At 48.1% G+C, this 27455-nt stretch overlaps 1 protein-coding gene across 3 annotated transcripts in view; it reads left to right on the top strand.

The window, feature by feature from the left end:
* Positions 1-27455, top strand: part of KCNAB2 (potassium voltage-gated channel, shaker-related subfamily, beta member 2) — a 79086-nt gene that overhangs the window by 5838 nt on the left and 45793 nt on the right. Inside the window, exon 1 of one of the 3 annotated variants that reach the window (XM_006885800.1) lies at positions 7344-7561. The exons of the other annotated variants lie outside the window; for them this stretch is intronic. Coding sequence (XP_006885862.1) covers positions 7344-7561 — 218 coding nt within the window. Of the gene's footprint in view, positions 1-7343; positions 7562-27455 lie in introns of those variants that run through there. 3 annotated transcript variants of the gene reach the window in all.

Raw genomic sequence — 27455 nt, 5'->3', positions numbered from 1 at the left:
AAAATCCGGAAGTGTTCTTAAGGCAGAAGTACCAGGGGGCAAGTGAAAACATGCAAGACATCTTAAAGTCTACACTTGGAACTGGCACATAGCACTTCTGCTCATGCTCTTTGGACTAAAGCAAGCCACATCACCAAGTTCAAAAGTTAAGGGGCTTTTGAGCATTTTTTATATGTTTGTTGGCCATCTGAATGTCTTCCTTGGTGAAATGTCTATTCATGTCTTGTGCCCATTTTGCGATTGGATTGTTTACCTTTTTCTTGTTGAGGTGCTGCAGTCCTCTATAAAATTTAGATATGAATCCCTTATCTCAGATATGTCATTACCAAATATTTATCCCCCAGTCTGTGGCTTTCCTTTTTACCCTACTAGAGAAATATTTTGATGTGCATAAGGATTTTATTCTTAGAAGGTCCTACTTATCTATTTTGTTCTTTCCTGGTCATGTTGTTTATTGTCGTTATGTGCCGTCGAGTCGTTTGCGACTCATAGCGACCCTATGCACAACAGCCCTAAACCCTGCTCTATCCTGCGCCAACCGCACTGCCTCTGAGTCATAGGTTTTTTTATTATGTTTGGAAGACTGTTCAAACTGTGGATTAGGGCTTCTAGAGTTCTTCATATATAGTATTAGACATTATCCGTATGACAATAGCCTAGAATAATAGGTACATCATTGCAAAGAGGACCTGGAGAGGAGGAGGGAGGTATTTGTGCAACAACGAATGAATTTTTTTTTTAAGTGAACTGGAGGAGGGGGTAAAATGCAAGAGTGAATGAAATCTAACTCCTCTGTAAACATTCATTAAAAGCACAATTAAAATAAAACTTTATTTTAAAAAAAAAAATAAGGGGCTGGGAATATACTCCTCCCACCAGCAAGAGAACTACTAAGGGTGCTACGGTTATAGGTACAGAGACGTCTAAAGCATGGAGAATGGCAGTGCGGTCTACCAAAAAACCACCTACCTCGTAGTGTCTGTTGTTTTAGTAGCCAACCCAAGTCAGCACCAACCACTGGAGATCTTAACAGAGCATTAACAAAGATCAGAACAAAGCATTCCCCAAACCTGCCTCGTCCTCCTGACCTTTGGCTTGACCTTGACCTTTTGGGTTAAGCCTATCATTGTGTCATATGTCTCACCAAGGTTCTCCCTCACCTTCACTGACCCTGTGCTTCACTAAACCTAATGGTGGTTACATGGACTGAGCCATCAGATATGTGACAGAAGACAAGATAACTCAGGCTGCAGGGGTAGAACAGAGTCAGGCTGCGGAAAGCTTTTGATGTTGAGCGAAGGAGTTTCAGCTCCATATCCATGGGTGCTGGGGAGCCATCCATGGGTTTTGAGCAGGTTACTGACCAGAGCTTTGCTCTAGCAGAGAGCCAGATACATAAGAGAAAGGGATAGTAGATGCAGAGAGAGGCCAGGAGAAGGACAGGGCCTGAACTAGTAGCAAGATTTGCCAGCAAAAGGGATACAGATAAGGGAGGGAAATAATATCCAAAAGCACGTGCACTAGGCTCAGTCACCAGAAAAGTCGTGTTGGACGTGTTCATGCTGAGATGGACACCTGTTGACGGAGCAGCTGGCCCACAGGAAGAAGCGCACAGGGCTGGTGGCCCACCCAGCAGTGAGGCACAGGAGGTGCACACGCACGCCCCGAGGAGATAACCGTGGGCACAGATGCCAGAGTGCTGGCGTAGCCCACTGGGGCCTTTGAGAAAATCCATCCAGTCGTCCACTTGAGCCTTTGTGGAGAAAGCTCCCAGGCATCTCTGGACCCCATGTCTGGACCTTATGTCCACCTCCCCATCCAGGTAGTTTTTAACTCAGGACCTGGAGTGGTGGTCTCTGCTCCCCCATCCCCAGGCCCTGCACTCTGCACTCCAGTGCAGCAGCTGCTGTTTGTGGATCTGTTGTTGGTCAGACAGCTCTACCTTTAAGCAAAACCCCAAAGGTGTGCTGAGTGCTTTTCAGTTGGAAAAGGATTTTATGCCTCATATTCTGGCTCAAAAAGACCACAGCATCCCAGGTGCCCTGACCCTGGACCTTGGGCCCTGATTGGATCCTTAGACCAGAGCCAAGGGGGTGCCTGCTTAAGACAGTGTAGCAGTGTGGCACCCAAATATCAGAGTTCCAGAGACTTGGCTGGTTATAAGTACTGGCAGAGTAGAACGTTCTGGTCCAGGGCACATCCGGGCAGAGGGCAGGAGGGGGCGTTGCACGTGCGGTCAGCCCCTGAGGGAGCCACAGGTGGCCCGCTGCAGACAGCTAAGAATTTAGTGGCACAGAAGGTGCAGGCTCTGTGCTCTGCCTTCACTCAGCCCTTTACCTGTTTCCCTGATCTCATGTCAATGCTATGATGATAGTGAGGGTGAGTCTGAGAGAATGGCGCCCCCAACACTGGTGCCCCCCACCCACCCGCTACAACCCTGCACCCACGCATAGCCTGCCAGCCTGCGCCTTGCAGCTGCACTTCCCAGGCTTTTAGGGGCAGAGGCACTCGTGAATAATTCAGCCGCCTTCGCAGAGATGAAAACACCCTAATAGAGCTAATGGACTCCCAGTCTCGGAACTCGACTCTTGTGGGACCCAGCTCATTCACCGATTGCTTCTGACGTCCTGCAGCGACACTCCCCCAATGCAAACACCGCTGCACCAGGGCTTTATAGCGCCCGGCAAACCCTAATATTCTAGGTGGTGTCCCTTTGAATGAGCAGACGTCCAGGACAGCAGGTGAGTGGCCCTTTTTCGCTCCAGGAGCAGATGTCCCAGACACCTGTCCAGAGAAGCTGCCACTGGGTATATAGTTCTGGGAGTTAAAGTAGCAGAAAAGGTGGTTTGGGGGATGCTTTTAGCTGATCTGAAAACAGACCTCTGGCATCTTGCTAAGCAGAAAGCCTCCACGAGGTATGTAACCATGCGGTAAGTGTGTAAGAGGCCAGGGGAGCGGCAGTAAGTCCTGGCGGCACCTGCTGGCTGATGCCCTGTGCTTGAGCAGCTTACCTCCCAGCCCTGCCGGCTGCTGACTGTGCATTCCCGCTTGTGCTCCTCCGTGGAGCCGTGGGCGGCTAGCTCCATACCTGGTGGGGTTCACTATCAATGAGGATTCAGTGTTTCCAGTGTTCTGAGAGCTGTCAGGGCTTGGTTGCTGTCTGAAGTTGTCTGGAAGCACATGTCTGGGAGAGCCAGGGGCTGTCCATGGGGCCTCGGGTGGTTGATTGTTCACGAGTGCAAATGATTTGCTTCACTCTGTTGTGGGCCGGAGAATCTTAGAGCCACGCGTGGTCCAGCACAATTGACTCCTTTCTGCATTTCAAGAACTCTGGCTAATTTCTCTTAATAGCCAGCAAATGCTGTGGTTTGAAAAGAGCTGTTCAAAATCCCTCCTCACTCTCTGCGTCTTATGCTTTGGTGGCTTTCCTTACACGGACCACAATTAGGAAGTGCCAGGTACGAGGCTCTGGGGGGAGGGCGCTCCTCCTGCTGACTTGATGAGGTTAACGGCTTCCTTTCGGTTTTCCATGCCTTCAATTGACAGAAATTCCCCTGAGCCGCCTAGTTTGCAAGAACAGATTCTCACAAGGCCAGCCAGGTGCACGAGAGCACTCAGAGTGACCACACCGTCAGCACGGGGTATTAGGGAGAGGGCTGCTTTCCCTTAAGCCCAGGGGTGCAGGGGGCATGGCCAGTGAGGAGGGCAGAGAGATCCCCGCTCTAGAAATAATGAGGATGCTGCATTTGGGGGCTCCAGAGAGGCAGGGGGGCTCTAGCAGACATTGCAGCCATGCAGGGTCCCAAGATGGGGACCTTACATTCACAGACCCAGCTCTGCTGGAGTCATTTGCAGGGAAAACCTGAAAGGGGTGAAGTACCCAGTGAGGGCAGATGTGTATCCAGGGGAGCTGGGTCCCCGTTTCTCCCAGTAGATGATCCAAGCTGCACTGGGAGCTACCCACCCACCCTTCTTCCTCTGTTTAGAGTCAGGCCTCTCTCAGCACCTTAAGGTGTTTGGCCTGGCCCACCCAGCAGTGACCTACCTGTGAGCACTAGCTATCTGCTCTATCCCTTCTCCCATCTTCTCCTGGACCAGGTGTGCACCTGAAGCAGGAGACCCAGGTTATCCAAGCCACAGGTGATCTGGTCCACAGATTTGCTTCTGGATCCAAAAGATCAGAAGCAGAGGACCACAACTCCCAGAAGGGGGTGCCACTGTAGCCCTGGCCATGGCAGCCAGCAGGGGAGCTAAGAGTCCATTCTTCATGTCCTCTCAGTCTTTCCTCATCCTGATCCCTAGACCTCACCCATAACCCACTAGGACCCATTAGGACTAGAACCCATTAGAGCTCGGTCGAATCCTATGAAACCTTTTCTTCTGAGATTTGGTACCTGCCCGGCTGCACTGTTGTAATTTGAGCCCTTATTCCTAGGTCACCTCCACAGAGAGCCCTACCCTCCTGGTCTGTTCATGATCATTGCAGGTGTCTTGGCCCCATATGCTGCAGTGTTCCCAACACACACACACACACACACCCCTTGTCCTGAGACTCTTACCCAATGACCTAGCAGCCTCACAGCTGCCTCATGCCATCAGCCTTCACTTGTCCCCACTTCACAGGCATGCAAGCTGAAGCTCGTGTCACATTGTGAGTGAGTGATGGGCCGTCCCTGCCTGGAACCCACCTCAAGGCCACCATTCGCCCCTGGGCCCCTGATAAGTGTTCAGAGCCAATCAGACCCAGCTGCTTTCCGTGAAAAGCATCTTCAAGGCTAATGGCTATTGATCCAGCCAGGCTTGAGGCAGAAAGTGCGCTCTGGGCAGATCCAGCTTTTCAGGAAGCTCTGCAGTTTCAGCTGGCACTGGCCTGTCTATAAACACAGCCCTAGGGAAGAAGGTCTGCCTCCATCTGCCCCACATTGGCTGGCAGGCACCCATCACACCTTCAGAAGTGCCTGTGATTTGAGGGTGGGGAGCCCAGCTGCCCAGCAGATGAGGGAAGGGATGCTGATACTGCCTGCTGTGGGCACTGTTACGACCTTGGTGCCCCAGCCCCTCTACCACTTGAAAAGTGTGATTTCATGCAGGAGTATCCCTGCCCACTTTAGGGCCCTCATAGACCTCAGCCCACACCCAGATCCCAATCTCAAGGCGTGCAGCAGTCTCCTGGGCCTGGGCTATGATAAAGGCAGATCCTGGACTGGATGCCCCACCCCAGGAATGACCACATCCAGAGGGCTCCAGGCATATCACCGAGCCAGCACAGGGCCCATATCATCTAGCTCTGCCCAAGCACCCACACAGCCCCTGGTCAGCCTCTGGAGGCCCACACCTTGTTGACTATTGGATGCATAGTGGAGCTCCTGATCTGAGCTCTCAGACAAGAGTTTCCACCCTGGAGACCAGACTGTGGGGAATTGAGACAGTAGAGACAGCTGCAGCACATTAGATGCTAACACGGGCCAAGGAGGACAGCCAAGGCAGGGAGGGGATGTGGCATGTCAGGTTGGAAAGAGAGTCTGAGGGAACATGTGTGATGGTCCTGAACACCCAGCATCTGAGGTGTCCAGGAATACTGAGGTGCTGGTGTAGCTTGCCCAATGAGACGTGGACATTTATTTAGCCTTCAACCAAATGGCTAGCCAAGGGTCTATGTGGGGCCCTGTAAGAGCTCTGGGGGCATTTCCTAACTCAAGTTTCCCAGGTTCTCCAAGCCCCTCTTCCCCACTGCTGTGATCCGGGGGCTTGGAAACAGACTTAAGACAGCGTCAACCTAGTCTACAGATAAGTAAGCAAGCACAAGTAAACTTGTGTTTACCCAGTCCCTGCCACGAAGGGGGCAGAGGGGCTCCAGACAGGTCTGACCTCTGAGGGGACACACTAAGAACGGTCAGTGATCAGACAGAGGCTCAAGGCTCCTGGATCCTGGCTGCCCCTGCTGGGCACAGATCCGATCAGAGCTGACCCCAGAAATCACAGCGGAAGTGCTGTGCTCAGAGCAACTCCAAGCTGGCCTTGCCCTCTACCTTCTCCCTCAAGCACCCCTGTGGCGCTTCCTCAGCTGCCGCAGGAAAGGATAACCCTCCAGACCCCTCACAGGGACCCTAGAGCTTGCTCACTCTTGAGACAGGAAGTGGGGCAGGGCTAAACTCTGTCTTCACCCTTCAAAAATGATGGCTTCATGACCGTCCCCATCTCTGCTCAGGGAGAGTGCAATGAGCAAGAGGGAGAGTTCAATGGCGGCATCTCTGTGGCCTTGGCTTTGGTCAAGTGTGAGGATGCTGACCCGCAGACTAGATCAAATACACAGTGAAGTTGGATGCTCCTAGTGCAAAGCTCATTCATTCACTCCTTTTTATGACATGAGTTGGCACAAATGGACACCTTCTTCTACACCTTCCCGCTGCCTTTTTTGTTTTGCTTTGTTTCATTTACAGCCAGCTTGTTAACCTGTTGTTTGTCAGACCACTTAGAGATGTTCGTTCCGTTCTTGTCAGCTGCCCAGCTTTCCATTACAGAAATGAGCTGTATCATTTAGTAACCAGTTTCCCTACTGATGGGTACTTATTGAGAGTGTTTATCATTTAGGATGACCGTGGTTCTTAACATGTAAGTTTTGAAACATTCCCATCCCAGCCTCTCCCACTTCTTCCATATAAATACATTCTACTCCTTTCTCTGGTAAAAAATTTCACTTCATTATCACAGAGTAAGTGGTGCAGAGAACTCTACTTGTGCGGTGGTGCTTTCTGCAAGCAAAGTGCTGTGGGTGCTGTTTCCCTGCAGGGCTTATAAACAAGGGGAATTCTTAGGGGGGAGCCCACTGGGCTCTTGGGGGTGAGGATGCCTTCCTGGCACTTTCACACCAGAGTTTGCTTCCCTGAGGGGTGCGGCCCCTGCCTGTCTGCCTGAGCTGCTTCTCTGGGACAGCCCTGTGTCTAGGTTTCCTCTGGGGAGAGTGCTGTGGGGCTGTGCCCACTCACTAGGGACCCCAGCACCAGCCTTCAGCATTTTGGGGCGCAGGTACTCAGCATGCTCTGGCTGCCCCACCTGGAATACCGCTTTGCCTGCGCTTGTTTCACATGTTCAGAGGCCAAGCAGGGTGGGTTAGTCAGCGTTCTTTAGGACCCAGGAATCTCACTTACTTATTGCCCAAAGAGGCCAGGCCTCATCCCTAGGAGACACTGGCATCTGCTCCAGTAGGAGGCAGTTTGCTCTCATCCACTCCCTGCCCAGAGCCAGCCACCCAGCCTGGGCACCAGGGCCAGTGGCCCCCTCTAACCCCTCACCGCTTGGCGTTTCCCATCTGGACAGCAGAGGTTCCAGGGCCAGGCGGTACCATGTTGTCCATGACATACAGCGAGAGCCTGAGGAGCGTGAGCAGCAGGTGCCACTCCGACTGGGCCCTGCACCCTGTCCGCCAGACGGACACGCTGGAGCTGCAGCGCCTGCGAGAGGTGCGCGCGGCTGTCCAGGCCAGGAACATGGAGAGCTTCCTCCGCATGCACGGCCTCTCCCTGGACAACTGCACCGCCCGGCGCACAGGCATGAAGTACCGGTAAGGGCCGGCACGGGTGGGGTGGGCCATGCCCTGTCCACTGGAGGAGGTCTGGAGACAAGAGCTGCAGGACACAGCCCAGGAGACATTCAGTGCCACGGTGCTGTCTCTTTGGACAAATATTTGTGTTTTAAAAGTTTAAAACATAATGCTCTCTAGACTCTCATATTATACAGTATTTTACTAATTTTACATTGCTTTTTAGTATTGCATGGCATTCCATTGTGTGAAGGTATCATAACTTCTCAATCCATTACTTTGTTGATGGACATTTGGGCTGTTTCCATTTTCTTGCTATTGCGAATAACACTGCAACAAACATCAGTGTACAATGCAGAATAAACGAACTCAGTCTTAAAAGGACAAAATTGCATGAGATCATGATTGAAAAAAATAGGATAACTAGCAAGATGTGTGTAAAAGTCCAAAAGGGGAAGGAGAGGGGGCAGAGTATGGGGAGGTGGTGGGGAAATCACTAGGAGAACAGAGTTTGGTGGGTGGCGGGAGCGGGTGAAGGCATTAGGAGCAATTTAGTGGGGACCTGAAAAGACGGGGTAAGAGTAGGAATAGATTCATAGTAGTGCACTTTATTCTGCACAGTGTATATGACTGACTGTGTGAATGAAGGAATGTGTGAAACACAACATACATAAATGAAACACAATGTATTTTTATGTACTTTTAAACAATTTGTTTATCTTTCAACTATATAAAAATGTAAGAGAAAAAAATGTAAAAGAAGAAAATGAAAAAGAAATGTTATAGTCTTATCTTCCAAAGATACACACTGTTAAAAGCTTGGTATATTCTCATGGGGTGGAGGGTGGGGGAATGTGGTTTAGGGGAGGAACAGGTTTTTTTAGCCAGTATAAAGGGTTTCAGTGTGGAACAGTTTGCACTTAACTAAAGAACAAACAAATCTGTCTTGAAGGAAGTCCAACCAGAATGTTCCTTACACAGAGAAAGCTGGTGAAACTTTTTCTGATTTACTCGGGCCATTTATTCAGGAAAAACCAGCCCCGGGAGAGAAATATTGTGCTGGGAAGGGCAGAGGAACGTGAAAGAGAAGATGACCCTCAAGCAGATGGCGTGCCACAGTGACTCCCACAATGGCCTTGCACAGGGCAGAGATCACAAGGATAGTGTTGACCATGAGACCTGTTGTCCATGGGGTCTCTATGAGTTCTAGTCAATTCAATGGGACCTAACAACATTAGCCTAAATATTAGAGGTTCAAACCCACCCAATGCTACAAGAGCAAAACTTGGAGACCCACTTTTAAGATTACTGGGTGGGGGGAGAACAACCCTATGGAGCAGTTCCACTCTTTGACACATTGAAAGTATTGACTTAGGAGCAACACCCTTCACTTGATTTAGAAAGCCTTTAATTTGTCTCATGTATCTTTGTTGTTGTGATGTACCATTGAGTCAGAACTGACCCATAGCAGCCCCTCCAGCAGGTTATCAGAGGCAGTTAATCACATGCGGTGGTGGGGGTTGCCCGTCCTTCTCCTATGGAGCAGCTGGTGGAGTTGAACCACATACCTTCAGGATTTCAATGTAGCATTTTGTCACTAAACCATCAGAGTTCTTTCAACAACTCTTGTAACGTTATTGAGACAAATTCATTATTTGTGGTTAACTAATGACTAAGGATGACAGAAGAAGAATAGATGCCTTCAAGTTGTGGTGCGGGGGAAGAGTCTTGAACATACCATAGACTGCCAAGAAAACAAATAGGTCTTTCTTGGAGAGGGTGAAAGCAAGTCTCTCCTTGGAGGCTAATATTTTGAAACTCTGCCTCACTTATTTGGGCACGTGGCCAGGAGAGATCAGTCCTTGGAGAAGGACATCATGCTCAGAAGGGTGGACAGACAGTGCAGAAGGAGACCCCAGATGAGATGGGTTGATTCAGTAACTGGGGTGATGGGAGTTGGTGTGTTGGAGTTAGTGAGACAGGCTCAGGACAGGGAAGGGTTCAGAGCTGCTGTACATAGGGTCGCTATACATCGCAGGCGACTCAATAGCACATAAAAATAACATTCTATGACAGGTTTGGAAGTAGGAGTGGCATCCTCCTCCTAAATAAAATGCCTCCAGAAACTCTATGAACTTTGATAAATGTCAATAGTAGTTGGGATTTTTTAAATTTTATTATTTTTGTGTGTATGTTCCATCAAATCAGATCTGACTGGTACAGGAAGAGATTGTCCCTCCTTTTCCCACAGAGCATCTGGTGGATTCGAACCACGCACCTTTGGAATTGCAGTGCAGCTTCTTGCCACTAGGCCACCAGAGCACCCTTAAATTCAATAGTTGTAGAGGGGCTTCAGTCCTTTTGTTCATAGGGTTACTATGAGTCGTGCTTGACTTGAAGGCAATCAACAAAAACAACAAATAGGAATTCATGAAAATGCCTCAACTTGTCTCTAAAGAAGAATCTATTCTGGCAACAGAAGTCAGGTTGGATCCTAGGGGCAAAGAGGAGCACTCCTCCTCTACCTCCTGGTTAAGGGTCATTGAGTCGGTTCCAACTCAAAGCGAGTATGTACAACAGAACAGGGTGCTCTCCCATCCGCACCACTCTCACTGTGCCCATTGTTGAAGCCCTGTTTCATTTAACCTAGTTGAGAGTCTTCCTTTCTTTTCCCACTGACCCTCTACATTTACCAAGAATGATGTTCTTCTCCTGAGACTGGTTCGTCCTGTAACATGTCCAAAACACATGAGACCAAGTATCAACATCCACCTTTTTAAGGAGGATCCTGACTGTAGCCCTTAAGCATCTCATTATGAAAAAAAAAAAGGTTTTGAGCAGGTGGCCACTGAATTGGTTACAGTAAACTCCAAGTAGCTGTGAATTAAGTGTCTCGTGTGGCCTCTAAATCTGGCTTTTCTTGGAATCACAGAACAACATTCTGTGGAGCTCACGGGTCTTTGAAATCAGCACCTAGGACAGCGCTCTGGTGGGCTCACTGTCTCTATTGTAAGCCTCAGAGTCCAAAACATCCTAAAGCTGACATTTTCCTTCCCGAATCCCTGTAGATTACAAATATGCAGTTTAACCACCTGCGTCTCCCACGGGTCCCCCTCTGCCCCAATCTTTGTAGAACTGCCAGATATAGCAAATAAAAATAAAGGACGCTGTTACATTTTCATTTCAGATGAACACTAAATATTTTACTTTGTTGTTATTGAGAGGTGCCATTAAGTTGCCTGCTACTCACTCAGTGCTCCAATAAGCAACAGATTGAGACCTTGACCTATATCCTTCATGATCTCTGTCATTCTCAAGTTCACTGTTGCAGTCATAGTGTCAATTCTGCCTCATTGAAGGTCGTCTTCTCTTTCATTCACCTTCTATTTTTCCAAGGATGCTGTGGTGGTCTAGTAACAAGAAGCTGCACTGAAATCTTGAAGGCACAGAGTTCGAGGCCACCAGCTGCTCCATGGGAGAAGGATGAGCAAGTCTCCCCCCATGCAATTAACTGTCTCTGAAAACCCACAGGAGGGTCAGCTATGGATCGGTTCCGACTCTAAAGTACACAACAATCACCTTTCCAAGCATGTTTTAGTCTAAATCTCATGTCATGTTTGTAATATTTTGGTTGTTATTAGTACATAGGGTCACTATGAAGCGACTCAATGCACATAACAACAACAACATTAGTTGCTGACCAGTCCATTCCAACTCCATGGCCCTACGTGGGCAGAATAAAACTGCTTCACGGGACTTTGAGGGCTGTGACCTTTTGAAGCAGATCACAGCCTGTTTTTTGACACACCATCGGATAGGCTCACACCACCAGCTTCCAACTAGCAGTAGAGTGCTAGTACCCAGGAACTTCTTTAGGGAACATACGTCTATGTGAAAGCTCTTTGTTGTTTACCTGAAATTCAAGTCTGACCAGCCATCCTGTATTTTATCTGTCAACCCTAAGTATTTGGCTTCCATCAAACAAGCCTAGGGATTATCAGTTCTCAGGAGAGTGGAGTCCTTGGGTGGCCTACACAGTGAATGATCTTTCAGGCTAATGCAAACATTGGATATTAGAAGCTACCGTGAGGCACCTCAAAAGAAAGGCCAAGGGATCTACTGCTCAGTGAATCAGACACTGAAAACCCTGTGGAGCACAGCGCTGCTCTGCACGGAAAGGGTTCCTGGGTGTCAGAAGCGACTGGACGGAAGCTGACTTGGGTTTTCACTGGAGAGTGGAACAGAGGCCAGTCTGGCCCCTGTGGCCTTTCCACCCATTGTTTGAGCATGTGGTTGTAATTCAATGAAACAAAGCACTTCTCCCCGGAGTCCATTAGATGGCAGAATTCTTAAAGCTTTATGTTCTGAACCCACCCTTCAGAGAAGGACAAAGGGCCAGCTAGTTTGACCACAACTTGAACTTCTCATTCTGTTGGAAGTTTCAGAAGAGAGGCTGTGATGGTTTGGGTTCTTCCTTTTCTTTTTTCTTCTCTTCCGTTTTCCTTCAGTGCACAAGAGGAGCTTACCACTGATAGCTTTAATTATTCAGCAAATATTCACTGATACTAAGCTCGAAGACCTCACTCCCTCCAGCACAGATAGAATTTATGATGGGAGTGGAAGGTGCATATACCTCTTATGTTTCTGATGCCTCAAGTAAAATGTCTAGGCTGCCACTTGAATTACTTCTACACCAACAGCGGTGCTGAAATATCCTGGGAGCATTTGCTTCCCAAGGAGTATAGAGGACAGAAAAACAACTGGCCCCTTTAGCAGCTGATGGGCCAGAGGTTTTCACACCAGGGAGGCCTCTTCCTTATCTGGTGAATTCCATCTTGCTGCTCGTGGGCGGGAGTTGGTTGTGTGGCAGTAGGGATCCTGTGACCAATGCTGCCAGTTATTAAAGATCCCAGATAAACACCCCTCCGTGGTTGTTAGCTGTCCTCCATCAGCAACTGGGCCAAGACTCACTCAAATTTGGTCTTAAATATTAATATAGAAAAGATAATGCCTTCGATAAATACAGCTTGGTCGGGCCTGAAGATACAGAGATGGGCCTGGGCTGTAGCTGGGAAAAGCTTTCTTGTTAACTTCTTTCATTTGGGTTTCTGCTTGTTTCTTTTGTAGATACTTTCAGTTCTTGCTATTTGGGGTTGGTTTGGTTTTTTAAAAATCTCTGCCTTAGGAGCAGATAAGGGGAGCTACAGTCCCTCAGTGGAGCAAAACATTAACACACTCACCTGCTAACCAGAAGGCGGAAGGTTCAACTTCTGAAAAATCAAGCCATTGACAGTCTATGGAGCACTGTTCATAGGTCCAGGGCGGCACAAATGCTGTGTGCTCAACTGCTAACCGAAGGGTTGGTGGTTTGAATCCACCCAGAGCTACCGTGAGAGAAGGCTCGCTCATCCAGCTTCTTTCACAAAGATTAAAGCCAAGAAAACCCTCGGGCAGGTCAACTCTTAGTGGGAATTGACTCGACAGCAAATAACAACAACCGCAAGGGAGAACTGTGGTCTAGCTCCGCCTCCTGTCCCATTAGGCTGTAGTGCAGAACTAATGGAACACACGCCAATTGCTGTGCTGTCCACTGGAGATCAGTTCCAGGTGGGTTGGGCGACAAAGGCTTTCCAGAAGAGCTAGAAACCCAGGTGTGCCTTTTAAAGGCAGGTGGGAAAGAGAGCAGTGTAAAGAGGGATAAAAGGGCAGAGGTTCAGAGGGATTCCCTAATGGAGACAGTAAGTGAACCAGGCTAGGAGACTACTGGACAGAGGTGTCCGCCTTGAGAAAGGTACCCAGCATTGATTTAAACCTGGATCTGGCAAAGTGTAAAAGAGCCAGGGCCACGTGGGGATGACCATATTACCTCTGCCAGCTCCACTTTGAGAAACTGTCCCCGTTGACAGGACCCACAACACAAAACCAGCTCCCATGAGGTCAGACATGCCCCCCTCAATGCTCCTGCACTTCTTTCTCCTCACCCCAGCACCAATTTTACCACTGTACTGGGTCCAAAATCCATTGCAATAGCTCACAGACCACACAGAACCGTATTAGGGAAGCCAAAAGCCTATATAAGTCAGGTTGTTAGCAGATGCAGTCAGTCACTCAGGCAGGACAGCTTCCTAACTGTGCTCATCAGCATCTCAGACTTGAAGCTTTAGACAAGTATTACAAATCCCTTAGTCCTGCCAATTATGGCTCTCCCCTAGTCCTCAAAAATACTTTGTCAGAACTCTCTTAGTTCTGCTTCCGTGGCTAGCAGTCCCAAGGTCTGCTCCGCCTCATGCTAGGTCTCTGGTTCTCCACTGTGGCTGCTACGGCTGCTACGGCTGCTGCTCCCACACGCCCTGGTCTGAGAGCCACAAGAATCTCTGACCTCAAAGGACACTTTGCATCCACTTGCTTCTTCTTTGCTGGAAGATTCCTAAATTGTGCTACTAGATTCATTCAATTACTGGCGAGACTAATCAATCCCCTTGTGATAGGCTAAACACACCCTATTCACATATTCGCACCCATCCACATGGCAAAGTCAATCTCAATGGCTATGAAAGCCATTTTGAACAGTAAACTCTTAACATCACACAGGACCATCAGTGAGTGTCCTGGGAGGAACCTCACTTCCCCTGGCTGCCTGTGTGACCTTGAACAAGTCACTTGCTCTCTGCACATCTCTTTTACTTTATCTGGAAAAGGGAGGTGATCGTTACTACCTTCTTTCCAGGATTGTCCAAGAGACCAAATAAAATAACAGCATAATTCAAAGGTGTGTGCTTGACCTTCCCTGAGAAAGAACAGCAGGTGCCTACACTCCCCAGGGAAGACACCTCTGCTCTCTGATACTTGTGTAGGTTTTACTTATTAATTGAATTGTGTGTTTACACACACAAAATATGTGTTGGATTTTGGGTCCTTGAACCTGAGTATGTGATCCTATTTGGAAATAGTTAATTCCTCTATTTTTGTTTTATTCTGTTTTGGTTTGGGTGAGGAAAAAAAAATTGTATTTAGAATTAGCCAGCTGGACTCAGTTTAAACAGTCCCAATTTTGTTGGCAACATCCCAAGCATTATAGGAAGGAGCAAGTCGAACAAAGGACTTCTTCTCTCCTTCAGGCCTAATCAAGGTATTAACCTTGGCCACATCAGTGTCATAGAGCTTCTTTACAGCTTGTTTGATCTGGTACTTGTTGGCCTTGACATCCACAATGAACACAAGTGTGTTGTTATCGTCCATCTTCTTCATGGCTGACTCAGTGGTCAGGGGAAACTTGAGGATGGCATAGTGGTCAAGCTTGTTTCTGCTGGGAGCGCTCTCTCTCAGGGGTACTTGGACTGCCTTCGGAGTCTCAGCATCTTAGGCCACCAGAAGGTGGTTGACGTACAGATCTTGTGTTTCCTTGTGCCTGTGGAAGCCCTTCAGGACTGCCTTCTTGAGCTTTAACGCCTTTGCTTTGCCTTCAGTTTAGTGAGGGGCATGGGCTCCGTTCTTTGCTTTTGATTCCATCTTCATAGAAAGGCAGTATTTCCTTTTTGTTAATTGAGGTCATGCTCGTGTTGGGTGGATCCTAAAATTAATCACATCTCAGTTATGAAAAAACTAGAGTAAGCACAGAGGCACGCAGGGAGAGATAGGCACCATGTGAGACTTATTTACTCGTCAAGGAACTAAGGGCCTCTCCAGCTGCCAGCAGGGAAGGAATCATCCCAGTTGAGTGCATAATTTGGACTCTTAGCCTCCAAAACTGCGACAAAATAAAAATTCTGTTCTTTAAAGCCAGTATTTTCTTTATAAAGCTGTGCTGTTTGCACTACAGCAGCCCTAGGAAACTAAGGCCCTATCCAAACCCCTGCAACTTCCCTTTCATCTCGGGATCTCATTGAAAACCACTGGACCTGGAGCTCCAGCTGGAAAACTTGTGTGGACAGCGAGGGAAGACAGGAGGTGGCAGAGACCAGCAGGTCATCCTGCAAAAGACGCCCCACCAAGAATGGTCAGGGGCTCCCGCTAGCCTTTGTGGGGCTCCAGTGGAGCTCAGTGTTGGGCCTGATCAGGCCCCAGCTGGCGGCAGCATGCGACCTGTGTTCCTGCTGGGACTGTTGCTCGGAAGTGACCGCTACACTGGCACCCCAGCAGCCATGCCGGGCGGGGCGTTAGCCAGACTCCACAGCCCCAGCTTTCTTATCTTGAAAATAGACTTAATAGTCCCTCCCCTTCCCTGGCCGAGCTACCGTCATGAGAAGCAGAGGGAAGTGCATCGATCCTGTGATGGTGAATTTTGTGAGTCCATTCAGCTGTGCCGTGGTGCCTACCTTGATCAGGGACAAGTCTAAGTGTTACTAGGAAGGTGTTTTGTGACTGATACCCACAGTTGACCCTGAGTAGAGGAAATCCCATTCCATGTTATGAGTGAACCTTACCCAGTCAGTTGAGAGCCTTGAAAACAAAAACTTCTGGAGAAGAAATTCTGCCCAAGATTGCAACATAGGAATTCTGCCAATTTCACTGCATTTTAGACTCAAGACTACAATATTTAAATTTTTTTTATTTTTAAAAAAGACTGCAATATTCACACCAGGCAGGCCTACAGATTTCAGACTTGCCACCCCCACACATGATCCAGTTCTAAATCTCTGTGTGTGTGTGCATGTATGTGTGTTGTCTCTCAAACCACTTGTCTGGTGGTTACACTGTTGTGGCTTGCATGATGCTGTGGTGCTAGAAGTTGTGCCATCAGTATTTCAGATGCCACTAGGGTTACCCATGATGGACAGGCACCAGCAGAATAAGATATTTCCAGACTAATATAGACTAGGGAAAAAGGCCTGGTGATCTACTTCCAAAAAAAACTCAGTCATTACTGTTCAATTCACTTGCTTTGGGCACGTCATCAGGAGGGAACAGTCACTAAGAAGGGCATCTGGTCTGGTGAGCAGAGAGTCAGTGAGGACAAGGACCACCGTTGACGAGGTGGACTGGCACAGAGAAGATGGACTCACCAGTGCTGGAGTCAAGGGGATGCAGGATTGGGCGTCATTTCGTTCTGTTGTACATAGGTCACTGTGAACCAGAGTCCACTCAATCCACAGACGGTGCCAGGCAGTGCCAAGGTGACCCCAGCCTGTCACCTGCGCTCTCAGCAAGTGTCCCAGAGCAGGGGCTCTGCAGCGATGGGTTCAACTCCCACTGCATTTGGAGCCGAGACTTGGTGCTTTGCTAACCTTCCAGAGCCCACCTTCTCCTCTGCAGAAGGAGGGGAGTGACACCGTATGAACTACTTTGTTTAGTGTTTTTGTGCCTCAGTTTTCTCAAGGGAGGAGCTGGGATCACGAAGGTGTGGTGAGGATTCAATAAGTTGTCCATGAAGTACCTAGAACAGGGTGGGTGCCATGAAGTGGCCACCATTGCTCTATTGTTCATAGGATTGTATCTTATTGGGGGGCTCCTGAGAGTGAAAAGGCAAAGGGTTTCTACAGTGGTTAGGTCAGAACTTGGTGCAGCTGCTTGGTAAATGGCAGCACTTGGAAAGAAAATAGCCCTTGGCTGTGAATCCAAAGGTCATAGGTTGGATTCCACCCATAGGTGCCTCAGAAGAAAGGCCTAAAAATCCACCCCCAAAGTGCCCTTGAAAATCCTATAGGGCATACCTGAGACTGTCGTAAATCAGTACCAACTTGCCACTGGTTTAAGAAGCCAGAGGGCCAACTGGCAGCTGACCTTTGCCTTTCCCCTAAGGGCTGAGATTGTTGGCTGTGGGTAGGATGATGAGTTATGTGCAGGCAGAAGGAAGGGAGCAGAAAATAGGGAGTTGGGTCCAAGTAGAGACTGGCATACAGTTTGTAGGTATCATGTCCTGGTGGCCCTGTCCACACTGTCCCCGAAGCCTGACCACTTGCAGGAGGTCAGGCATCTGACTCACTGCCCCCCCCCCGGCCTCCCCAGTCCCCAAACCTCACCTTCCCACATGTCAAGCCCTCCACAGCCAAGCTGCCAGCCGCACAGGTGCCCCCAGAGGCAGACCTGCCCCACCACCGTCTGCCTGCCCGTCCTAAAGTCTCCATGTCCCTGGAGAATGTACTACATTTCAGGTCCCTCCTCTCACTGCGGGCCTCCGTGTGTGTGCACCTGTTCTTAGTCCATCTCATGGAGGGCTTCCCTTGGTTCCCACGACCCTTCACTTTACCAACCACAATGTGTTTGGGGGGCAGTGAGTCTTTTTTTTTTTAAAGGAGTCCTGGTGGTGGGTATAGTTTGTAATGCCGTTGGGCTGCAAAGCAAAAGGTCAGCAGTTCAAATCCACCAGTCCTCTGCTGGAGAAAGAGGAGCAATCGCTTGTAGAGATTTACAGCCTCGGAAAGTTGAGCAAGGGTCGCTGTATGGGTGGGAATTGATTCCACAGTAGTGCTCTCTTATTTGTTTCCTGATAACATCTCCAAAGTGAGGAAGTTGTTTTGTTAGTCCGCGGTGTATTCAGTGTTCTTCACCAGCATCACCGTTCAAGTTCATCAGCCCTTGAGGATCCTGAGGCTGGAGCAGGACTGGGCAGCATGTCGTTCTGTTACACACAGGGTCCCCTGAATCACGGCTGGCTTGACAACAACTGAAATGAACTCGGAGCCCCCCCACAGGCCACACTCTGGGCAGGGAGGGCGTCCTCCCCTCCACAGCAAGCCTGCGACCACTCAAGAAAAGGGCCTAGCGCAGCCCCACCCACTCCCGGCCTCTGTGCCCTGTAATAATGCCGGAGGGAGGCGATGCCAGGCCCTCGGCTAAGACAAGCCCAAGTCAGAAGGCTGCTGAGCCAGAAGCTTCCGTTCCAGGGACGCCCTGATTAGTAGCACGCCATGGCGGAGCTTTTAATTGGAAGTGGCTGCGCCTCTCATTAATCACAGCAGGAACCAGCTGCTTTGTTTTAATAACAGCAGGTAGTGGAGAGGAAAGAAGCGGGGCGGTGGGGGGGGGGACCAACGAGCACAGAGATCTGTTGTGGACAGAAATCAGCTGTCCGCACGTGATGCCTCTGATGAATCCCGTTTGGACCGACCAGCGAGTGTCAGAATTCACCCTCTGAGGGGGTGCTTAATCATGGTAAGTTGAGGTCGAGGTTTTAAGCTTTTAGCTGTCTGCTCTCATCTAAGGCTAGTGACTTCTAAGAAGATTAAGAGTCAGGACTGCTGTTTAGGGGCAAGTAGAAAGTTCTGGACTCTGGTGAGCCTTTAAAAGTCATGGGGGCTCCTGTCCACCTTCTCTGCTTGACAGTTCTCTGTGTGTACAGAATGTGTGTGTGTGTGTGTCTGTGTCTGTGTTCTAAATCCTCAGGAGAATTCTCGCTTCAGATATCCATTCCCATTAGCTACAGCAGCCCCAAAATGCCTTGCCAATTCCTTCCTTCAGGCTCCCCGGCTGCCCTGTAAAGCTGTCTCATGTCCAGGGACCCAGCATGGAATTTCCCAGGTGTCCCTGGGTTGTATTTGGCTTGTGGATTGAATTAGTGGCTCTTTCCCCAATTGTGGTAATTTTCCTCTTGTTGGTAATTTTGTCTAAAAATGGCAGGTATAGTTTGGACGTGAGGGGAACGGACACACTTCATCTCCTCCTCTGGCCTAGGGTAGAACAGCAAGAGAAAGCATCGGGAAAGGCTTATTCATGATGCAGCTTTAGTCTACAATCCCTATGTGCCGAGTAGTCTTGTGGGTGCCTGAGCAAGACCTCCAAGGGTGCTGCTCTCCAAAGTCCTGTCTTAGGAAGGGACGGATGGATCACAGCAGTAGAGCCTGGAGCCTCAGAGGTTGACGAGCACTACACTGGATAAAACTCGGGGGCGGGGGGAGGGGGTGCATCCTTCGGTTACATGCCCGGCAGAAAGGACAGCAGGTACAAAGGCCTCGAGGCAGGAACAGCAAAGTGAATTCTGGAGCATTCAGAAGCCAGTGTAGCCAGGTCATTGTGGCATAGAGGGAAATATGGGATGGGACTGATTGGGCCCCTGTCCCCTCAGGACACTGTGGGGAATGGCAGCTCTAGGGCATGGCGTATGAGGCCACTTGGGTGGCTTTGGGGAGATATTGTGCTTGTGAATCTCAGAACACTTAAGTCCAGCCTGACCCAGCTGCCTCTCCTCACTCTGTCAATCCTCAGGGGACAAGTAGAGATGAAAATTCTGCTCACCTGGTGACCAGCCTGTGTCTTCCTCTCCTCATCCCTGTCCAAGAGGCAACCCACAGGTTGGAGTGGGTTTGGGGAGGCATGAAAGCAGCATAATATCAGGATTTTCCAGGGGCTGAATCTGGCTAGATAGATCCCTGTCCATCATGACAGCAGTACCTCCCAGGTACCAGTTCCCAGGAAGGTGCCTTCTAGGTGTTCCATAAGTGCATTCACTATCTTCATCACTTGTTTTGAATGCACAGCGACCCCTCCCAGAGACTAGTGACCCCCTCGAATTCCTTCATTCAGAAAAGTCTGGGCTTGTCTTTCACTCCCACTAGTGATGGCTCAAGGAACCCTGGTGGCAGTGTGCCAGGCTGCTAACTAAAAGATCAGCGGTTCAAATCCACCAGTCACTCCAAAGGAGCAAGATCAGCAATCTCCTCCTGTTAAGTTTTATTGCCTTGAAAACCCAGTAGAGAGTCCTCATGAGTCAGAACTGACTCGACAGTGGAGATTTAGGATGGCTAGAATTTAAATGAGACTTGAATTGGGTCATAGGGTTACTGTGAGTTGTAGTCAATTCAGCAGCACATAATGGTGACATAACTTAAACCACGAAGCTTTGCCATCTTTGCCTCCCAGAAGCACTCTGGGTGTACTTTCTCAAATCTTCATCTCCCTTACTTTGGGCATGTTGTTAGGAGAGGCTATTCCTTGGAGAGGGACATGATGCTTAGAAAGGTGAAGGGCTAATAAAAGAGAGGAAGACCGTAAACCTGCTGGATTGACACAGTGCCTGAAGTAATGGGCTCAAGTATGACAGAAATAATGAGGATGGCTCAGAATAGGACAAGACTCAGATCTGTTGCTCTTGGGATTGCTATGAGTTATACAACTCATAGCAACTCAGCTCAACAGCACCTAATACCCACAACGATTTAAGCACACACACCCCCCCCCAAAAAAAACCCAACAAATGTAAGCAAGAATGTAGAAGTTGAAACCCTTGCCCGTTGGTGGTGAGAATGATGCAGCTGTTGTAGAAACCTATAGCAGTTCCTCTCAAAACTGAAAGTAGAACTATCAAGTGATCCCTCAATGAGATGGATTGATTTAGTGACTGGGGTAGTGGGGGTAGGTGTGTCGGAGAAGGTGAGATTGGCACAGGATAGGGCAGAGTTTAGGGCTGTTGTACTTAGGGTCGCTATGAGTCACAGGCAACTCAGCAACACATAACAACAGCACAACAACGACGAAGTGATCCACTAATTACACGTTTAACTATGCACCAAAAGACTCGGAAGCAGAGACCTGGGCAGAAGTCTTCATTGCAGCTCTGTTCACAGTGACCAGGAGATGAAAAAACCAAAATTCCCTTTAGATAAATGGATTTCTTTTTAATATGGTATCCACACACAGTGGAATACCACTCAGCAAAAATTTAAGTCTTGATGCATGCTACAATGTGGATGGAGCTATATGATATTATACTGAGTGAAATAAGCTAATCACAAAAGGATAGATACTGTTTGACCTCACTCACATAAAAAGACCATACAAATAAAGCAAACAATATGGTGCCACTTTTGTAGAATGAGGCTGGCATTGGGATGGGGGTAAGACTGAGAAAAACTGAATGAAATATGTTTACGGCATTGAAGTCTATGGGGGAGAGAATAGTTTAAAAGTATTATATTTTAGGGCATTATGTTTATCGTAAGAGTACGGAATGAGGGTTGCATAGTGGATTGTATTTGGGGCTGAGGGTGTGGTTGGGGGATGTGCGGTGGGGGGGATTGTGTACCAATGAGGGAGTTTTTCTTTTGCTTTTGAAGGAGAGGAGCAAACGGGAGTGGGAGTGGGGGGTTCGGGGGGTGGGAGGGGAGAAGGTTGCAACAATGAATGAATGGAATTCCAAAATCTCCGTAGATGTTCATAGAAAGAAAAATAAATAAATAAATTTAAAAATTAAAAAAAATTAAATAAAGCAAACAACAACAAAGCAAATGTGTAGAGACCAAAGTTTATTTTTTCATTCATGTACATTATGTTTTAGATAGTCTTTCATTTACATTGTTTCATATAATCATTCATATGCATTCTATTTTATTATATTCTGAGCCTATTCTTAGCCCATCTTTTTAAGTCTCCATTGAATCTGTCCTATTTCTTCACTTTCCCTGTCTGCCTACTAAACCTTGCTATCCTGATGTTTGCCACCCTTCCCCTTTTTTCACCCCCTCCCCCTTTTCCCTTTTGGACATTTATACACATTTTACTCAGTTAGCCTCCTATTTTTACAATAATGGTCTTATGCAGTATTTTTCCTTGTAAGACCGAGTTATTTCACTCAGCACAATGCTCTCTAGGCTCTTCTGTGTTATATTTTACAAAATCTTTGTTCCTTAGCGCTACATAGTATTCCATTGTGTGAATGTACCACAGTTCTCAATCCATTCCTTTGTTGGTGGGTATTTGAGCCGTTTCCATTTCCTTGCTGTTGTAAATAACATTGCTATTAACATAAATATACATTTTTCCATTCGTGTCTCAGTTCTGATTTTCTTGCCATTTATTCCTAGCAGTGGAATAACTGGGTCATATGAGATTTCTCTGTTCAGCCTTCTGAATAAATGCCAAACCGCGTCCAGAGTGGTTGTACTGTTTTACAATCACACCAACAAAAGAGGTCCAATCTCACCATATCTTCACCAACATTAATTGCTTGCTATCCTATTAAACTGAGATCAAAGTTTATTAGTGTTTACCATGAGAAAGGAGAAGGTGGATGGATAGGATCAATGGTAATAGAAAAATCACATTGATTAAGGGTAAGCTGACACAACTGATTATTGTAATTGCTGTCAATAAGTTGTACACCTATAAAAAGTTGTACAGGCAAAAACAGTGAAAAGCGAGAGGAGTATTGGTGCCAGTGCATGCCTGCTTTGCTCAGTACTGGGGCTGATGAATACGTTTCCTATTGCTGCTAAAACAAGCCATCACCAACGCAGTGGCTCACCACCATGTCCAGTTACCACCTGCCAGTTCTATAGGTCAAAAGTCCGACATGACTTTCATCAGCCCAAAAGCAAGGTGTCTGTGGGGCCAGATTCCTTCTGGAGGCTCTAGAAGAGAATCTGTTTCCTTGACGTTTCCAGTTTCTGGAGACCACCCACATTCCTTGGCTTGCAGCCCCTTCCTCCATCTTCAAAGCCAGCAGGGTGGCATCTTCCTATCTCTCTCTCTGATTTCTGGCCATCTGCCTCCCTCTTCCTCATTTAAAGATGGTGCAGTTACATTGAGTCTACTCAGATTACCCAAAGTCATGTTCTCCTTTCGGTTAGCAGACTTAATCCCATCTGAAGGTTTTACATTCTTTTTTGCCAAGAAAAAAGAAAAAAAACCCTGCTGGCATCATGCATAGCATATCAGCTGTTCCCCATAAATAAAAGTCCACAATTCATATCCACCAGCTGCTCTGCTGGAGAAAGATTGGCCATCTCCTCCCGGAAGGATTTACAGCCTCAGAAGCCTAATGGAGGGTCATTATGAATAGGAACCCCCTTGACAACAGTGAGTTTCGTTTTGGGAAACCAAGGAAGAAGAAGCCCTGGTGGTGCAGTGACTAAGCACTCAGCTATTAACGGAAAGATCAGCAGTTTGAACCCACCAGCCCCTCAAAGAGAGATGAACATGACAGTCCTCTTCTGTAAAGATTGTTGTTGGTGTTATTGTTCTTGTTGTTGTTGTTATGTGCCGTCAAGTCACTTGCGACTCATAGCGACCTCATGTGCAAAAGCCCTAAACCCTGCTCGATCCTGTGCCAACCTCACCGTCTCTGACACACTCACTCCCACCACCCCACTCACAGAATCGATCCATCTCATCGAGTGTCTTCCTCTCCTGTGCTGGCCCTTCATTCTCCCAAACATGATGTCCCTCTCCAAAGACAAGTCCCTCCTTGCAACATGCCCAAAGTATGTCAGACGAAGCTTCAGAATCCTTGGCTCCAAGGAGCAGCCCGGCTTCACCCTCTCCAGGACAAACCTGTTTGTTCTCCTAGCAGTCCATGGTATATTCAACATTCTTCTCCAGCACCACAACTCAAAGGCATCAATTCTCTATTATCTCTAGTCACTGTCCAACTCTCCGATGCAGAGCACCTAATTGTGAAGACTATAGCCCAGATCAGGCACACCTTAGTCTCCAGCCTGATGTCGTTGCTCTTCAATACTCTGGAGAGATCCCTGACAGCTGACTTTCCCAATGCAATTCATCTCTTGATTTCCTGGCTGCTGCTTTAAAGATTACAGCCTTTTAAACCCTCTGGGACCATTCTTTTCTGTCCTATAAAACCACCTGGAGTCAGAAGTGACTTCACAGCAATGAACTTGAGTTTGAGTTTGGTCCTGCCATGAAAGGTAAAGGTCACAACTTCGCAGCTTCCAAGGTTAGGACGTGGACCCTTTGAGGACTGTTATTCTGTTGCCCACAGGATGCAGTAGTAAAGAAACCAGAGACCTTTCTGCCGTCGTCAAGGTCACACTCAGGAGGAAAGAACCAAAACCCGAACTAATTGCTGTTAACTAGATTTTGACTCGCAGCAGATGTGGATGTATCAGATCTGTGACCCCAGTAAGGGTTTTTGGAAGTAGATTGCCACACTCTTCTTCCTAGATGCTTCTGGGTGGATCCAGATTCAGTTAGCAGTGAGCATGGAGAACATTTGCTCTCCCAGGGACTCTAGAAGGGCAGCAGATGTGAAAGACAAGTGCATGTAGGGAAGGTGATGAGTGTTACAGAGAGGAACAAGGCCTGGGAAGGGGAGTGAGATAGAAACAGGAAGGACAGGGGTCCGGGAATTCTGTCCTGCTTGGCAAAGGTTGAGCTGAGTGGATGTCGGGGGGGGGGGTTGTGCTAAGGAGACAGCAGGCAGCACCACATTCCTGGGTGGCAGGAAAGCTGAGAGAACAGCAGTGCAAAGGCCCTGAGGCAGGCACAGGGGAGGCTCGAGCCCCAGAACCAAACTATGCAGAATGAGCCTCCTCTGAGCTTCCCCTTTCCTTCACCTCAAAACAAAGACTCAGGATGGGCAGCCAGGCTGCTGTGCTGACCCCACATTGTCATCGAGAAATAATTTCTTCTCTCTTCCTCCTGGATGCTCCATGGTGGGGGTGCCCCCACTGCGGGATGTCGGCCCTGCTGGTGTCTCTGCAGTGGGGTGTAGGTCCTACTGCCTGTCACCCTGAGATTTCACAGTGGCTGCCTGTGTTGCCCCTCTGTAGGTTTGTCAGCCACGCAGCCACCTGATCTAAAGGGATGGGATGTCTCTAGGCTTTGCCTGCATGTAGACAGGAGGCTCCAGTGGAATTAAAGGAAATATTGACTGGGGCAGAAGGCTGTGGCAGTCACCAGAGCAGAGTGGCCTGGGACAGATGGTCAGGATGCCAATGGTGCAAGATGGCCAGTCTCTACTTGCATTAGGAATGTGGTACTGACAGCTTTTACTCCCCTGCACAGATTAGTCATGGGGGTAAGAGAAAAGACAGGGTACCATGTCTCCGTCCTGAGAAGGTGGGAGGAGGATGTTTCTATAGGAAAGACGCTACTTCCAGACTGACTGTATGCAGGTCAGGCTGTCAGTGGGTGCTGAGCACAAAAGGTTCCAGGTTCCCATCGGGGTCCAGGGGACATGAGGTCATTGGATATCAGCTGGTGAATACTCAAGAGTCATCCTTAGGACAAAGACAGCCATAAAGATTTTTGAGTGAGACGAGTCACCAGGGACAGAGCAGGCCAGGCCTGGATACTGGATTTTCTTATCCTTCAGTCACTGTAGGATGAGATGCACCTGAGAGGGGAAAGCCCAGATGCTAACCCACAATAGTGCGCCTTCCGCTGGTTAGACTCCTTGAGCAACTCCCAGAAAGAAAGGCTGTTATCCAGCATTTGCTAGGGTGCAACATAGCCACCTTGGTTTTGCTCTTAAAGCCTTCAGCTGATTAGATAAGTACCCTAATCTGCCCAAAGGGGATTGAGGGTCATCTCCTCAGCTCAGAGTTGACTGATTATAGATGTGAACTATCAACAGCCCCTGCAGTGCCACTCAGCCCAGTGGACCCATAAAAATTCATCATCACAAATGGGCATCTGTCCAGTGGCCGTTTATGTGCCTCAGTATAATCAGAAACATGATTTAGTCTCTTCTTGAGCATGGGTAATGAGTGCCTAGGGGCGATCTCTAAATTGCAGCCCTCCAGTTTGAGTGCCCAGGGGCAATCTCTAAATCATCCCCCACTCACCATGATGAATAGACATTGATGGTGGCGAATGTATCTGCAGAAACACCTTCCGTCTGCCTTCAGTCAAGTGTTTTCATATTTGTGGCACCTCAGAAAGTCATTCTACACCCTGTCTGGCACCCTGTTGTACTTTCATCTGAGAGCAAATGCCCCTCCCTTCCCTCAACTGTGCTACACTTGAGTCTTCAGGGCATTCAACCAATATCTATTGATAATGTGTTAGTAATCAATAGTAAGTACTGTGTGCGTGGCTTTGAGCTGAGCAGAGGAGGTAAAGACAGCTTACAGTGGCTTTACGGGAGTGTGTGATCAGTGACACCAGAGGATGAGGGGACTGTGCTTCGGGCCTGTGTCCTTCTACCTGTAGATCCAGCTGACATCAGACAACGCAACGTTGAAAGGCACAGAAACAATGAAGGGCTTTCCTGCTCCTAGAAGACCCAGAGGCTTTTAAAGCCAATGATTTTCTTTTCTTATGATTTGAGTCAAAGTTTACGAAGCCAGTTTATTCATTCAACCGTGCACAAACATTTTGTTTTATTATATTGTTTATAATACCTACAATGTAATCCCTTTTCCCTCTTCCTCTCTGTCTGTACTCTTTTCTATTTATTAGTCCTTCCCATCTTATCCCTTCCTGCCTTCAGGACTTTAACCCTTAGGCAAATGCTGCTCTTTTGACCTTCTGTTGTTTGTTGTTATGATCCTTCCTTGAGTTCCCTGCAACCCATATCAACTGTACAGGAGCTCTGAAGCCTGCCCTGTCCTGAGCCAGTCTCACTAATTCTGACACACCAACTACATTGCCCCAGTTACTGTATCAATCCATCTCATCTGGGGTCTTCCTCTCCTGCTCTGTCCTTCCATCCTTCCGAGCATGATGTCCTTCTCCAAAGACCAGTCCCTCCTGGCCACGTGCCCAGAGTATGTGAAACAAAGCTTCAAAATCCTAGCTTCCATGGAGAGACTTGGTTTCAACCTCTCCAAAACAGATCTGTTTGTTATCTTGGTGGTCCATGGTATGTTCAAGACTTCTCCAGCACCACAATTCGAAGGCATTGATTCGTCTTCTATCATTCTTAGTCATTGTCCAGCTCTCTGAGGCATAGCAAGTAATTGCAAAGACCATGGTATGGATTACACGCACCTTAGTCTCTAGACTGACATCGTTGACGTTCCTGACAGATTTTCCCAATGCAATTTGTCTTTTGATTTCCTGACTGCTGGTACCAAGAGTTGATTATGGAACTGAGCAAGCTGTAATTGTTAACAACCTCAATCCCTTCTCCATCTATCGTGGTGCTGCCAGGTGGCCCGTTAGTAACAATCTTTGTCTTTTTGATGTTGAGCTTTAATCCATATTGAAGGCTACAATCCTTGACCTTCTGCAGCAAGCGCTTCAGGTCCTTCTCAATTTCAGCAAGCAGGGTTGTGTCATCTGCGTAATGCAGGTTGTT

The sequence above is a fragment of the Elephantulus edwardii genome, unplaced genomic scaffold, assembly GCF_000299155.1.
Source record: "Elephantulus edwardii isolate Elephantulus edwardi_28Jun2011 unplaced genomic scaffold, EleEdw1.0 scaffold00045, whole genome shotgun sequence".
Taxonomy (NCBI): domain Eukaryota; kingdom Metazoa; phylum Chordata; class Mammalia; order Macroscelidea; family Macroscelididae; genus Elephantulus; species Elephantulus edwardii.
Note: the sequence above shows the minus strand (reverse complement) of the source record. Positions and strands in the feature narration are given on the sequence as shown.